We start from the raw sequence: 16,887 nt of genomic DNA, 5'->3' as shown, positions 1-16,887 counted from the left end.
GTGGGAATGATAAATACTTGAAATTATATTTAGGATATTGATAACTCCTTGGTGTGTAGAGTTCACTTTTCTCCTCTGTAGAATGCATGGAATTCTTCCTCTGGGTAGATTTGTAGTGTTTAATCAGGGAACTTCCATTGGGTATTGATAGGCCTCTTTTTCTGAAGTTTATTAACCAATTTAATACATACAGTGAAAACATTACCCATTTGTATGCACTATAAAGGCTTCAATCAGCATGGATGGTAAGTCTGGAGATAATGAAGGAAGTGGGGGGAAGAATCATGTTCCAAAGGGCACGTCCCATTTTAGAGCTACTGCAGCATATCTATTTAGTCCTGAAACCCATGGGTAGCTGAGGCTCCTTCTTGCAAAATGCCTTCAGTGCAATGGGTTTGGAATATGTTGGGTTATGTCTAACTAAGGTAGAATAGGAGATGGTAGTTGCACCCTCTCACTTGCCTGAAGAAATGGGGAGAAAGCAATAGCAGTAATATATTCTCTCCAACACTGCCATGCATCTCTTCTGCTGGAGGGCAATTGCCAGGAACTGTGTAATGGCAATGAAAGCTTTGCTAAGTCTCTTGCACATTGAATTGATAAACACTGGCTATTTAATCTTCCTTTCAGGTATAACTTTTAAGCAGCGCTTTGTTAAAAAATGATAGAGTTGGCAAAAAAAAGTTCTATCTTAAAAAGTTTTGAAATGAACGGAACCAATCGTTGAAAACAGAACTCCTTTGGATTCTAGTGTCTGTTTTTATTGGAGAACAGAAATTGAAGTCTATAATCAACTCTCTTTCTTTCCCAAGACTTTGGTGTAAATGGAATTCTGATAAAATCTGTTGACAATGGCAACAATGGAGGGAGTTGCAAACATGCAGAATGGCAGAATCAAACTGCCAAGTGACCTAGTGAGGTAACAGCAGTGATGTCCGTGAGCAACAAAAGAAGAAATAATAGGAACAAAATGTAAGTCCTGTACCCAGAGAGGAAATAAGCATAACTGATATAAAGCCTAGGCACATATGTAACCCTCTTATATCCTTCTGGCCTGAGTCCGTCACGATATATATAAATACACCACACAGAGACAGAGATAATGGCCTAGAGAAATAAAAAGTAGAACTATAAGGTAAGATTGAAAAGAATGAGGCCTAGCTTATGACAAGAAAGGAGACAAACAGAAAAATAAAATATTTTAAATCAGTATGTAAGTAGGAATGTCCAGATAGCAGAAATAGTGGAAATGACAAAAACAGAAGAAAAAAAAAATCAGTTAACACCCATGTTTCCCAGCAGGTGTGGAAGGATCAAATAGAAATGAATGTATAGCAAAAACCTTGGCACAAGTCTTAAACATTAATTTGGACAAGACCTCCTGGATGGCATTGAATATCAATACGGAGCGACACTATGGCAGGAAAACAGAATGACAGAGAGAGATTACCAAGACTGGCTCATGATCAGATCCTCTATGAGGGAAATAGCATGCTTCTGATATCTTCCTGATATAAGCCTCATCACAGAGAACAGATATAAAATCCTAGCAAAGATCAAAAAATATTGTGTTCCAGAATATAGAGGTAGAAGTTCTGTAATCTTCCAACGTTAGGATTTTATATAAGGAGAAAACATCTTTTGGGGGAGTGGAAAATAGCAAAATAATTGTTGAATAAAATAAAAACTGTAGCCCATATAACAAATCCAAACAATGATATTGATAAGCACAGACGTAGGAATATTAACTCAGAAAACACAGCATTCTAAAACCTGTATTACCCTCTCAGCTACATCATCTGGAGTTTAAAAGTGTGGAGTTGTAACTTATTATATTACTACTTAACCTTTATATTGAAGCATTGACAGATCAGGGCTTCATTGTGTTGCATACCCTACAAACATATAGTAAATGAGAGTCCCTGCCCCAAAGATCTTGCATTCTAAATAAAAAAATAAATAACAGGTGGATGAGAGAGACAAGCAGGCAGTAGGGTTTCAAGGACAATAAAAAAACCTGATAGGATGTTTTAGCGTAGATTGGCTGTGTGCACAATTCTGAGCAGTAATCAGACCTTATCTTCCTAATCATTATCAGACCACAGGTTTCTGAATGAACTATGTCATTTAAGGAGGGATTTGAAGGAGAAGGTGTTGTCTTTACAGATTATGACTAGGAGTTTGATCTTTGTGTAAGGGACAACATGGAAGAAAGAGTCTTGGGGGAGAAAAGGAATATTAGGCAATCAAAGCTGACATTATTAGAGTGAATGCAAGGTATTGTGAAAAAGTAGTATGATAAAGATTGTGCAGATATTTGTAGGATATGATAAGGAATTAATGTTGGGTGCAATGATTCTCTCTTATTTTCCCTCATTTCTTGGAAACAGTAGAAGGATTATTAGATTATTATAACTGAAATATACCCAGTAGATCATATAGCTATTGTGTGAGCCCATGTCATACAGGAGCCTCCTACACCTGCCCATTCAATCCCTACCTCTGGTGAGGTGCTGCTGCACTCTGGTGGCTTGGCCACTGGGGACCTTAATTCTACTCCTCACCCCTCCCCTTGTCTGTCCCATGCTACTGTCACCCCTTTTCTTCATCCCTTTCTTGGGGGATGACCCTCAGGAGGTGGTATTTGTATTCCCCTTCCTTGCTCCACTGTGTGCTGCTGTACTCCCTCTGCCACTCACTCCCATGCAGTGACAATGCAGTGCACATGGTGCTGCACCAGCGTTCTGCTACCATTGAGGGAGGACTGCTCATGCCCATGCCCAAAGGCTGCAGGGCCACTGATGGTGCCCAGCCGGAGGATGATCGGGAGTCTGTGGGCTCAGTTGAGGCTGTAGAGCTCTCAGACTCTACCATGCTCTGGGACAAGCTGCGCCTGTTGTTGGCAGACACACATGGCTCCAGGGGGAAGGTGCAGCTCACTCTCCAGCGGGAAGGTGCAGCTCACTCTTTTACTCCAGGCTGAGAGAGCTGTGATGGGGGAAGGCAAAAGGACCAGGAAACAGGATGATGCAGCCTACCAGTGGGCCTGCAGCTTCTGCAATTCTCTGATTGCATTTGGGATCAACCACAGTTGGCTGCGTGGCTCCGCAGGGGTGGGTGAGTCTCCACAGGTGCCAGGTACTCTCTTTCCTTTGGGCAGGGTGGGTGGGTGGGAGTTTTCTGTGATGTTTCTGGAGGAGACTTGCACTGATTCAGCTGTCAAAGGGGATGAGGAGTACTTCAGCCACTTCACCAAGCTCTCAGGTGGGGTGGCAACCCTATTTTCCCCACACTTATTGTCCAAGATACTGGGGCTTGCTAAGGTCATACTGGGACACCTTCTGCACCTCCAGGTCTGTGTGGAGGGGCTGATTCTCAATCTGGTTAACATCTATGCCCTGATACTGGGCCCGGAGGTGCAGCAGGCATGAGTTCCTAGTCCTAGGTGGGGACTTCAACACCACCCTGAACCACAGGACCACCTTGGGAGACAGAAATGAACATTCTCAGGAACACCACTGACTACAACTCTCTGGTGGATATCTGGTGCAACCACCACCTGGATGACTCCACTATCTTCACTTATGTCCAGATGGAGGACACTTGGTCATGCCCCTCAGGGTTGGACCTAATTTATATTTCCTGATTTAACATCTTGCAGGAGAACCTCTCCAGCATTAGGCTGGCCCCATTCTCGCACCACCACCTGGGGGCCATGACAGCCTCAATGACATCTGAGAGGCTGGAGCTGGCCTACAGGCATTTCAATAACAGTCTGTTTGAGGATGTGTGCTTTGTAGCATCATTCCAGGAGTTCTGGCTGGCCTGGCAAAGGCAGAAGCAGAGGCACATCTTTGCCTTGGCACAGAGGTGGTGGGACCTGTCCCTCTGCAGAGAATGTCAGGAGAAGTGGGATGAACTTTGGGCCTTCAATGACCATCTGGCCTGTAGGCCTTTCATTTGATCCTGCATCCAGCTTCTTTGGGAGATGGATTGTGGCTCCCACTTCTTCTACACCTGGAGAAAAAGAGAGGGCCAAAAAGCACATCACCTGCCTCCTGGCAGAGGACAGTATCCCTCTCATGGACCCAGTGGAGATGTGGGGAAAGGTCAGGGCCTTCTATGCCAGCCTCTTCTCCCCGGATCCAACTGATGCCAACACCTGTGTGGTCCTGTGGGACAAACTCCTTATGGTCAGTGTAGGTGACTGGGACCGGCTAGAGCACCCTCTCACTCTGGCTGAGTTCTTGGAAGCCCTCCATCTGATATCCACCAACAACTCTCCAGGCATTAACGTGCTGACCATGGAGTTCTACCACTAGTTCTGAGACATTCCTGTCTGGACCTCTTCACCATCTGGGCCAAGTCCTTAGGTATCAGGGAGCTCCCCATGTCGTCGTGGCGGGCTGTGTTTGAACTGCCGCCTAAGAAGGGTTACCTTCATGACCTAAGGAAATGGCATCTTAGTCTGTGTCTCACTCCTCAACTCCTCAACACAGACTACAAGGTCATAGCGAAAGCCATCTTGCTGGGGCTGGGGTCTGTGCTAGACATGGCACACCAAAATCAGACCTACATCATCGTGGGCAGGACTATCTTTGATAACCATGAGAAACCATGTAGGGCCAGTCTGTGCTCTACTCTGGTTCCACAGCCCACTAGACATATTAGTTGGCAGCTCCTCCATGGAGCCATGAGTAGTTGATGAACTCCTCTGACACCTGTTCCTATTGCAGTGAGAGGGAGAGATTAGTACTAATCTATGTAGTGTGCGTCAGTTTGCAGCCCCTCTTCTGGCTCCTCCCATTTACTGAGTTTCTGGCTGCACTTTTCCCTGCACGTCCTGATTCATGCACATCCCATCTGTGTGACAAAGTCACAGGACTGCCTCATTAACCTTCCCCTGGCACTGGCCAAGAGGGCCATCCATCATAGCAGGAGGAAGCCGAACAGAGGGATACTTTGCAACTGTGGGGCCTATTTCCGGTCCCTCCTCTAATCATATCTCTGGGCAGAGTTCCTTTGGGCAATGTCCACTGACTCTTTGGATGCCTTTGATAAGCAGTGAGTTCAGTCTGGGGTTTTCTGCTCAGTTTCCACCTCTGGCTTCCTCATATTTACCTTTTTACCTCACTACCATTCCTGTTTTCTCATTTTTTGTCCCCAGTACTCAGTTGTGGCCTGGACTTAGTGGTTCCTACCCCTTAGTTAAGGAGGTGGGCCTTTAGTCTTGGGCGGGTCTAGGCTCACCTGCCCCCGTACTTCAAACAGTAAACACCTTCCAATTTCTGAGGAAACAGAGGAAGAAAGTGTTCTATAGACAGTCTTCTTCACTACCTAACCCTCATTTATCCACAAAGTAGGTCTATCATGTGGACTGACTGAGGCAGGAATCCTGTGGAAAAAAATCACTGGTGGTCATGTAATTAAGGACTATCATAATGCATATGTAGAAGGGGTCCAAATTAAGGTTGTACAGATAGCCTAAATTGTGGCATTTCCTAAATTTTGAGTGCTTGATTTTGTGACCATTGTGTTCATTTATAACAGTTTTTGGTGTGTGATTTCTTGGGGTTCTTTAATAAACAACAACAACACAACTTAAACAAACTCCATCATATAGCATCATACTAACACTCACATGGGTCATCAACAGGGCTGAAACCCTTAGATCCACTGTACAGACCTCTGCCACTTCAGCTATCAGAGAACCTAATGCACTTGGCTGACATCCTCTTTGTAACACAGCACTCTGCTAGTGAGTTTCACTGATATTTGCTTACAGCACAGGACTGGTGAGACTTAGGAATCATGAGTTCCCTTCCAAACTCTGCAGATGAGTGTGATCGAGTGGACACAGACCCTCTTGCCCATTCTTCCCAAACTTAACCCCTTCTGTCCTGCCCCTTCCAACCTATCTTACTTCCAGTTCTCTCTCTTCCTTACACCAGGATCCTCGTCCCAGTCCCATTCTCCTTGCCTAACCACTCCTAATCACCAATTCTCAGGCTTCTCATCTGAGCCCCAGCTTCCTTCCTCGATCAGTCTCAGTTTCCATATAGGATGGTCTGTGCACAAGTCATGCCAATACTGTATACAGGCTGATGTAGAAAGCCATTAGACAGGACAGGGAAAGTTAAGGCTGAAGGTTAGGGTTATAGATATGCCATTTACACAGACCAATGTTCCCAACATCCTGCAGAAGTGGTGCAGAGGGGTCATGGTTGATGATTGGTTGGGATGTGGATTCCACTTTCCCAAGACCCTTCTCATGCCATCCTCTTAGAGACAACTTTATACAGATGGAGTGGATTTAATCCTTATTACTTCTATAAAAAGGTAGAAATTAGTCCTTTTAAAAAAACAAACAAACAAACAAACCTGGACTTAATAGATAAATTGAAAAAATACAGTAGTATATTTGTTTTCAACATTGTTGCATCAGTCATTTCAATTGTTAATATTTAGTGTTAATTTCAATGAATATTTATGTATACTTTTTGTTTTAATTATGTATTTTCGGAATTATAATTGTCAAGTTCTTTCATATTTCAGATTCCCCCCCCCCACACACACTGCCAATGTAAATAGCAGCTTTGCTCTACTATACTATATTTTTAATTTAACAATTTAGGAGACATTATTTTATGGTGGCAACATTATGTGCTGACATAAATGTGAGAATTTGTTTTGTCTTCTCTGGGGTTTATTTTCTCTCCTTCTTTCTTTATCTGACATTGTGCACCTGGGACGTTTCTTTACTTTGGGGCTTTAGTGAACAAATTATAGCCTTGATCCTGCAGTCTGATTCTGCAGTCTTGGCCTCTTCACCCACACAAAGCCTTAGTGTCTGCAATGGGGCTCCATCTACATGGAACTGCATTGAAGCTAACAGTATTACACCTGTGTAAGCAGAAGGGTCCACCCACATAGGTTGGCTTGGAAGAACAGGGTTCATAAACAGCAATAAGATTTTTCGACTTTCTCACTTAAAAAACAAAAAAAAAGTATATTGAGGTCAACCAATACATTTTAAAAAAATGAATAAAATAAATAATAAAAACCCTGCTTTTGTGTGGTTTTTTCTGGCTTAAAAATTCTGTATTTAGAAGGCTAAATATCCTGTTTTTGACCCACAAGGTTTCCTCTTCTTGTGGCCCTTCATTTTCTCACAGTCCAACAACCAACTTTGAAAAGGAAACCAGAGAAAATTAACAATTTACCGGTTCAGTGTTCTGTATCTGAATTGTAGAACAGCAGATGCTGAAGATAAAAGAATTTCAAAGCCAAATTTAGAAGTAAAGGTTAAAGTGGCCAACAGTAGGGAAAGCTTTCCTTGTAACCCAATGTCAAAAGTTGACTGCTGCATCAATAGGCACCTCCTGGGGGGCACGATTCCATATAAACTCATGAATTATAATTTAAGTTACTACTGTTCCTCAGTAACTGTTGCGTGTATTTAATAAATAAATAAATAAATAAATAAAAAAAACTAAGCTGGCATTTGGACCTTAAAAGTCAATACTTTATAGCCTCACTCGGGCTTCTTGATACTTTATTTTCCTCCATGTTTTGATGTCTACAAATAAAATTGTGACCTCAATATGGGCCTAATCCTCAAATGGCATAAATCGCCAGTGTTCCACTGACTTCATTTTATACCCAGTGAGGATCTGTCACAATATGTCTTTTTATATCAAATATTACAACCAGCTGCAATCAGATAACTGTGACAAAACAAAAACAAAGAAACAAAATATCATGATAGTATATGCCGTGAAATACTTACCAAAAACTTGGAGGAATGTCTGCTTTTTATCATTTCCTGCTTTATTTTTTGCTCCACAAACATAAGGACCTGCATCAATATTTTTGATATCTCTGATTGTTAATTCTGTATTGCTTCCTCTCAAAATATATTTTTCACTTTCATCAATAAGTTTGCCACTCCTGAAGAATAAAAGGGATTTATAATCACACAGTGTATCTCATAATCTGATTTAGAAGTGTCAGTCACTTCATTGATTTCCACTGGTGGATGTGACTATTTTGCTACCTTAAAAAGCACACGAAAAAATGTGCGGTAGAGACTGGCATTATATTTGGAAAGCAGTTGATTTCACTCTGATGTAAATTGTTTGAGTGGGTAATTGCGTGTCTTTATAAATGTGTCCAAATTCTGGGCATAAGGGAATCATTCTGGATTGTATCTTGATGCTCAGAACTCCTTGTCATATGATTTTTATTACCATGTTCTAAAATACAAATTAATTAGAAACAATATAACATTTTCATTCCAATAAGTTTTAACATTGATTTAATGACACTACTATTAACATTAGTGCAATAATGTATAAAAATGGTTTCATACTACTTACACATATAGTACACTGGCACATAAACAACTTGTGTCCGTTTTTTCTTCTCAGCTGTTGTTGGCTAGCCACACATCAGTAAACAAACAAACCTCCAGTCACTGGGATATGTGCAGTGCAGATGGTTTAGAAATAATGAAACCTGTGAATACTCTGATGGTTGATCAGTACTTGAGCAACTCACTTCAGCACCCTGGCATATACTCAATTATATTGTGCACTTTTTCTACTAGAATGTAATCCTAACATTATTTCTCTTCAATTTGCCATATTTGCTCTAAGTTTCCCTTTGACCTGTTTTTCTGTTGCTCAGTCATGCACCTTCTTCACATAATAAATAAATAAAAGTTGCCTGATTGTCACAAGTGCTGAGCTCTCTCTGACTTCAATGGAAGTTGGGGGACCAAATCAGGCCAATTTTTTTTAGGTGCCTACGTATAATTTAGGAGCCCAGTTTTAGGCAACCAAGTTTAAAAAGTGGGGCCATGGTGATTTTTAGTTTCTTTCTGATCATTTTATGGTGATAATTATATTTATTAAAACAAATACTAAAATAATTCAAAATATATCTTATTTTAAGCAAGAATATAGATCCTTTCTTTGGAAGCTTAATTTTATGCTAGCAGCAGTACATTGGTAGGGTTATCTTTATGTCTTGTATTTTAATAACAAAGTAAAAACTCACTCAAATTTTAATCCATTGATGCTTCCATTTTATAAACATGATGGTGGCATTCATTCATCTCTTTTTCAATGTGAGTTACTTTATTTGTTTAGCAAATTATAGCAGACTTAATTCTGCACTCAGATATTTCCATACAATTTCCAGTGATTTCAGTAGGAGATGCAAGGGAGTATCTGAGGTAAAAAATGGTTCCAAAATGTCTCTTGTCACGAACATTTCCAACAGCCAGGATGATTTGAAAGTAGAAACTGGGACTTCCAGGGAATGGGACAGACTTAAATTGATACTGATATTAGAGAACAAGCAGATACGTGTTACACATTAGAAGATTATTTCCTTTGTCGGTTAATTCTAAATCCTGTCACTAAAGAGAAAGAGCTTGATCCTGCAATTAGTTGCATTGATTTCAATGAGATTACTCACATGAGTATGGCTTGCAGGATCGTAACACACTTATCTTACAAATTTAGGAAGTTTAATTCTGCTGGAATTCTTCACTCACTTATTCTGGTTTTATACTAGTGTAACTCCATCAACTTCAGTGGAGTTACCCTAGATTTACACCTGTGGGACAGAGGAATCAGTCCTTCATAGCAATGAAATTTTAACTAGGTATATCACATATTAAATAAAGCAACAACTAATCTTTGCTTATCTTTCTTCTTCTATACCTCCCAAGACTAATATGTAAGTGATCTAATGGATCGGTATGGGAACACAGACACATTAGCTCAATTCCCTTAATTATGCGTAATAAAATCCAAAATGCTACTGGAATTTAAAATAATGTTTACTTATACTCCCATATGAACACAGATAAAACAACTGGCATAGACAGATGATCAATAAGTTAAAACTCTATCGTATAAATACCGTACAAAGGAGGATTTGTGGGAAACTGAAAAGAAAATACCAGGGGACAAGTTGAAAAATGAATTTTTTACTCAGTTGATATCTGGCTCTATTCAACTGTAAGGAAGAAAAGATTATACCATAATATACCTAAATCTTTTAGTCCTTACCGAAGAAAAATTTCCACTGATGTCAATGAGAGTTTTGGCTGGATTAGGTCATAAAAAATATTACAAAGAATTTTGTGAGATATAAGTAATTTAAAACCATGTAAAGCAACGAAACAGGACTAACACAATACTTCAGTAAATCAAAACTCATTATTTCATTTGAATGGTTGTCATATGAAATTCCTATTGTTTTCAAGCGAGTATTACTCATTCAACAGCTGTTTTTTTTGGGGGGGGGAAATCCATATAAAATCGATACTAAAGTTTACATAAAATGTGAACCCATTACTCACAGAAGTTAGTGGAGATTGAGTAATGGGTTCCTGATCTGGCCCTGTATGGAGAGAGAGTCCCAATGAACCATATTTACTGACAGTAATACAATGTAGATAGAGTATTATTGGGAAACCCCACTGGAATTTGTGTAACGGAGGATGCTCAGTGCCTAGTCTCCCAGGATTTTCCCCAGAAAATCCCTGAAAATCCAGTACACTTCTACAGGATACTTAACTGTGCAGGTTATCAGTGAAAAAAATAATATTTATTATTACTTCCGTTTGTGGAATCAGAAGTACTCCGTCCAGTATTGTAAAAAAACTATTTCTTCCTTAGTGACTGATACCCTAGCACAGGGGTCAGCAACCTTTCAGAAGTGGTGTGCCGAGTCTTCATTTATACACTCTAATTTAAGGCTTCGCGTGCCAGTAATACATTTTAACATTTTTTAGAAGGTCTCTCTATAAGTCTATATATTATATAACCATACTACTGTTATATGTAAAGTAAGCAAGGTTTTCAAAATGTTTCAGAAGCTTTATTTAAAATTAAATTAAAATGCAGATCTTATCTCTTGGGACTGAGAGGGACCAGACATCAATCCAGGTCCTCCACATCTTTCTAAACAAGTCTCTCCTATTTCAAACTTGTAAGTACATAGCCAGGCAAGGCGTCTTAGTTTTACTTTGTTTTCTCAACTTGTAAATGTACCTTTTACTAGAGTGTTTATCTTTGTTTGCTGTACTTTGAACCTAAGACTAGAGGGGAGTCCTCCGAGCTCTTTAAGTTTGATTACCCTGTAAAGTTATTTTCCATACTGATTTTACAGAGATGATTTTTACCTTTTTCTTTAATTAAAAGCCTTCTTTTTAAGAACCTGATTGATTTTTCCTTGTCTTAAGATCCAAGGGGTTTGGATCTGTATTCACCAGGGAATTGGTGAAAGGTTTCTCAAGGCTTCCCAGGGAAGGGAATTAGTCTTTGGGAATGGTGGCAGTGGACCAGATCTAAGCTGGTAATTAAGCTTAGAAGTCTTCATGCAGGCCCCCACAGTTGTACCCTAAAGTTCAAAGTGGGGATACAGCCTTGACATGGTGACATTGTGATCCTTGCCCTTGCTTTTCCTTGCTGAGTTTTCCAATGTCTGGCACGTGTTTGGATACTTTAAGCTGCACACAGGCTTCTGAGTGATCAGTTGTTAACCGGCTGGCAGGAAGTCAGCGGCTGGAACCCCAGATCGGCAGCTGAGGTGAGTGGAGCTGGCGGCTGAGCAGGGCCGGAGGCCTGGACCCTTCTGGCAGGGGGCCTGCACTGGAACTCCAACCGGAAGCAATGTGAGTGGGGCTGCGGCGGGGACCCCGGCTGGCAAGGGGGCAGCAGACGGAACCCGAGAGCAGCGACTGATCGGCTCAGCCCGCCGCTGCTCTGGGCTTCCGGCCACCAGCTCCTGCCAGCCGGGGTCTCAGCCCGCTGCCAGCCTGGGGTTCCTTCACCCAGGCCAGCAGCGGGTGCTGAGTGGGACCGGCGGTGGGATCCCGGCTGGCAGGAGCCGGCGGCGGAAACCCCAGAGCGGCGGCGGGCTGAGCAGCTCAGCCCACCGCCGCGTGCCATCAAAAATTTACACGCGTGCCGTAGGTTGCCGACCCCTGTCCTAGCATGTAGCATAAGTGTGTAGATATCTTGGCATAAACGCATATCTTCTATTCCTTTTGACATAAGTGGTAAATAAATTACAATAATAGTACTCTGCATATTTCTAGCACTTTCCACCTTAAGATCTCTATGTGCTTTTTCTATAGTACCCATTTTACAGATAAGTAAACTGAGGCACAGAGAGGATAAGAGACTTGCCCAAGGACACAGAACTCAATGGCATAGTTGGAAACAGAATGCAAAGTCATGGCTCCCAAACAATAGATCACATTTCTTCTCATAGTCTACTTTAAAATCTAACACAATCAAACTCTAGTGGGGAAGTGAAGATGAATCTAAATAGGATTTTTCTGATAGCTTTGGAAAACAAAGGCCAAAATAACATTGTTTCACCAATAACATAAATAGCATACAATACTAAACAAGACAAAATAACATTCTAACCCCACACCTGAACAAAAGCTCTGTGTAGCTCAAAGCTTGTCTCTTTCACCAACAGAATTTGATTCAATAAAATATATTACCTCACCCACCATATCTCTACAATGTCAGTGAAGCAGTAATGCTGAGGAAACACTTTGAATTAGGTTCCAAATATAGACCTATAGATCAATCTCTTGTAAAAGCATCCTCATATTGGCTACAAGTGGCAAGATTTTGGTGGAGTAAACTTTAAAATTAACTTATCAGAAATAATAAGAAAGGTAAATATTTGGATCTGTTTTTTTCCTCAAATCTGCTCTATTAATTACAGAAGAAACAAAATCTGAATGGATTTTTTTGGTTCACTGGCAATTCCAAAAATAAATAAAATAAAATAATTTGGGGTCAACCTGAAAACATTTTTTAATTTTTTTTTTTGGCTAATTGAAGTGATAAAAAAAATCAGTGTTTTGTTTAATCCAAAACAAAAAGGTTAATTTTTATTTTAAACATTTTTTCGCATTTTTATTTAATAAAAATAAAATTAAATATTTCAAAACAAAAAGTTGATTTGAATCGAGAAATCAAAATATTTCATTCTGAAAATGTGAAAATGAAGTGTTTTGATTTTTTCACATATTTTTTAAACATTTTTTTCAACCAAAATAATGTGGGTAAATCAATATGAATTTATTAACTATTTTGGTCATCAATCTGGATTTTTTCTGTTGAAAAAAATAATTCAGCTGAAAATTTTGCCCAGCTCTACTTAAAACACATCTTGAGATGTCTCTGAGATGAGCATGAGAGCAAGCAGAAATATATCATCAGATTTTGAGCTACATCAGTTCAAAACCAAGGTGTGAATGATTAGTCAATGGAAGTGAAATCAGAAATGAAATTGGCTGCATGCATTTGGAATAACACATGGAATCAAGTTTTCTCCATCCAATGAGGAAACAGTTGAAGTCCCACCGTCTATTATTATTACTTATTTGTATTTCAGTAGCATCTAGGTGGCTCTGGCTTTTTTGCCGCCCCAAGCAAAACAAAAACAAAAACAAAAACGTGCGGGGCGGCCGGAGCCAGGGTGCAGGGGGACTCCCTGCGCTGCAGACGTGCCCCGGGCAACGGAGTGCGTGCCCCGGCTAGTGGGAGGGAGCGGAGAGGGGGGGAGAGAGAGAGAAGAGGGGCGGCCAGGGCTTCCTTCAGCCGGGGCGCTTGCCACGTGGCCCCTCCCACTGCGCCGCCTGCTGGGAGGGCTCTGCGCCACTCCGGTCGGTGGGGAGGGAAGGACGTGGGCTGCCCTGCCGGGCTCGCTGCAGACCTGGCACCGGCTGGGGCAGATGGAGCGCAGCTCGCTCCCAGCAGGGCACTCCCCTCCTCCGTGCCGCCGCCCCCTACAGGGCGGCCGGAGCAGCAAACCAAAAAGAAAAAAAACCTGCAGGGCGGCCGGAGCGGCGAAGCAAAAAAAAAAAAAGGATTGGAGGGAAACCGCCCCTTAGAATCTGCCGCCCCAAGCACGAGCTTGCTCGGCTGGTGCCTGGAGGCGGCCCTGGTCACCAAGATCAAAGCCCCATTGTAGGAGGCATTGTAATAACACATAATCAAAGACAGTCCTGCTCCCGCTGAGAGCTTATATTGTAAATAGACAAAACAAATGAAGGGCAGGAGGAGAAACAGAGAAGTGAATTGATTTCCCTAAGGTCTCATAGCACAGGTCAGAGGCAGAGCTAGGAATAAAACCCAAGTCCACTGGCTCACAAGCGTCTACCACATTCCCTAGACCACACAGTGGCTCAGGGCCTGAGTAAGGCTTTATCGACTAGAGCAGGGGTCATCAACGTTCGGCACGCGGCTCGCCAGGGTAAGCACCCTGGCGGGCCGGGCCAGTTTATTTACCTGCTGACGCGACAGGTTCGGCCGATCGCGGCCCCCACTGGCCGCGGTTCGCCGTCCCGGGCCAATGGGGGCGGCGGGAAGCCGCGGCCAGCACATCCCTCGCCTGCACCGCTTCTCGCCGCTCCCATTGGCCCGGGACGGCGAACCGCGGCCAGTGGGGGCCGCGATCGGCCGAACCTGCCGCGTCAGCAGGTAAATAAACTGGCCCAACCCGCCAGGGTGCTTACCCTGGTGAGCCGCGTGCCAAACGTTGCCGACCCCTGGACTAGAGGTATAGGAAGGTCTACAACAGGGGTCGGCAACGTTCGGCACGCGGCTCGCCAGGGTAAGCACCCTAGCAGGCCGGGCCAGTTTATTAACCTGCTGACATGGCAGGTTCGGCCGATCGCAGCCCCCACTGGCCGCGGTTCGCCGTCCCGGGCCAATGGGGGCGGCGGGAAGCCGCGGCCAGTGGGGGTCGCGATCGGCCGAACCTGCCGCGTCAGCAGGTAAATAAACTGGCCCGGCCCGGCCCGCCAGGGTGCTTACCCTGGCGAGCCGCGTGCTGAACGTTGCCGACCCCTGGTCTACAACAACCATTTTTCTTAGTGAAGAGTCATTATTGCTACTGAAGGAGGATCTGGTTCACTAGTATCTGATCCACAGACTATTTGTATAGGGCCTTCTGTAAGGTGTTTCATTTGTTTGTATATTTTACTGTGATACTTTCAAATTAAAGTACACTAAAGATATGGCACTAAAGACTGACAATTCTAAACATACAGCTCCCCAAGACACAAGATGACTGTGTCCATTCTTTTCATCTTGAACATGTAAAACACCATGTTCAATTGTCTTCTTGCAGTGAGGCAAATGAGGTTATCAGATTTCTGATAAACTCAAGAGACTTCTGCCCAGCTGGGAGCTACAGTTTATAACATGACCTCAAAGGGATACCAAGTTCCCAAAGTGTGAAACTTTTGTTTGTGAATTTCAAATTACTACTTCAAATAATTTGGGCTTTGCATGATTTATTTTATTTTTGTTTCATCTGATAGAAACTGAATTCTCATCTATATTAGTGAGTGGGGCAAAGATGGCACTTATTTGCATCTTCTGCAATCCAAATGAATTCATGTCAGACAAAGTCAGCATACCATTTGACACAATATGTGTCATAAAGCAGGTATCAGTCAAGGGAAACCAACATCTACCTAAGATGAATCTAACAGACTCTCTTAAGTTTCATATGCTGAGTAACAATGAGAGAAGATAGCTGAGCAGAATCACTACGGAGTCCAGTGCACGCTGAAAGATGTTCACTAATCTCTTGATCCCTTTGAAAGAGCACATAGGGGCACAATTCATTCAAGCCCCAAATAGAAATACATGTCCATCTAAGGAATCTGAGCTATTTCACACCCTGATATTGGACTGCATCCTTCGTGAACAGATCAGGTGTTGAAACAAAAGGCATATAAGTCCATTCCATAAATATGCATGGAAAAGCTGAGAAACCAATGAAAAGCTGAGATCCTTAAAGACGTTATGTGGCAAATTTTCAAAATTGCACAGTTTTAACCATATAAATCTCACTGACTTCACCTGGAAGATATACCCCTTATCCCCCAAACAGTTTTCTGTTTTGAAGAGAATCAGATTTGCAAGAGTATCCACAACCTGTCTGCAATTAATGGAATCAAATATCCAGACAAACTAACACAATACACAGAAGCCATACCTGTTACTGAATATCTGGCTGCACTGAAATATCAGATGACTAAAATCAGCTTAAGATAGATATTTTTTTACATTGTATTGATGTATAATATGATACTGTTACTCTGTGTGTTAGACATATATTTATAGCATTAATCTGTATTCTGTGTTATTTTAGGTAGTTGTATATGGGATTGGAGTGTGAACATTTCATGGAGAAATTGAGAAATACATCTGTTGCCTTTTTTAAAGTCATAGCTTCTTCAGCTTTATTTGTTTCTCCTTTAATGTGAGGCATGTTAAAATATGTTAGATATTTTCCAATTTCTCTTTCTTGATGATAAACATAGTTTGAACAAATGTGTGTTATTTAATTTGTTTAGCAATTCCCTATAAACAGCCATAAACACAATGGAGATAGTTTATTTCAGTATGATACAAACTTGTAACACATTTCAAATCTTTCTGATATACAGATCTAAACTGAACTTACCTATGCCAACTAATTTCAGGTTCAGGAGAGCCAGTGGCTCTACAGAATAAAGTAATTGCCTCTCCCCGATCTGCTGTAGCATTAAAGGACTTCTGTAGCAAAGTAATTGCTGGAGGAACTGAAGGAAATGTAAAAAAATACATGTGAGGTAAACTAATTGAAAAAAATATAAAGTTTCAATTGCTTCTGTGGAAACTTTGAGCAGAGCAATCCTTATTAAGCATTCAATTTACAAATACAAAATGAAGTCAGCCTATAATATCAGATAACACTATATTTGCATTGTTGTATTTCCTTCAGACAACATTAACCATGATTATTTCATTTTAATGTTATCAAACCACTTGTGTATGGTTTCTT

General features: G+C 41.6%; 1 protein-coding gene across 1 annotated transcript in view; it reads right to left on the bottom strand.

The window, feature by feature from the left end:
- Positions 1-16,887, bottom strand: part of NCAM2 (neural cell adhesion molecule 2) — a 272,786-nt gene that overhangs the window by 225,417 nt on the left and 30,482 nt on the right. Inside the window, exons 6-7 of the mRNA XM_065401487.1 lie at positions 16,528-16,645; positions 7,790-7,950 (exon numbers count right to left, since the gene is read on the bottom strand). Of these exons, the coding sequence (XP_065257559.1) occupies positions 7,790-7,950; positions 16,528-16,645 (279 nt within the window). The remainder of the gene's footprint in view (positions 1-7,789; positions 7,951-16,527; positions 16,646-16,887) is intronic.

This window comes from Emys orbicularis, chromosome 1 (genome assembly GCF_028017835.1).
Source record: "Emys orbicularis isolate rEmyOrb1 chromosome 1, rEmyOrb1.hap1, whole genome shotgun sequence".
Classification (NCBI taxonomy): domain Eukaryota; kingdom Metazoa; phylum Chordata; order Testudines; family Emydidae; genus Emys; species Emys orbicularis.
This window is presented reverse-complemented; position numbering and strand designations above follow the sequence as displayed.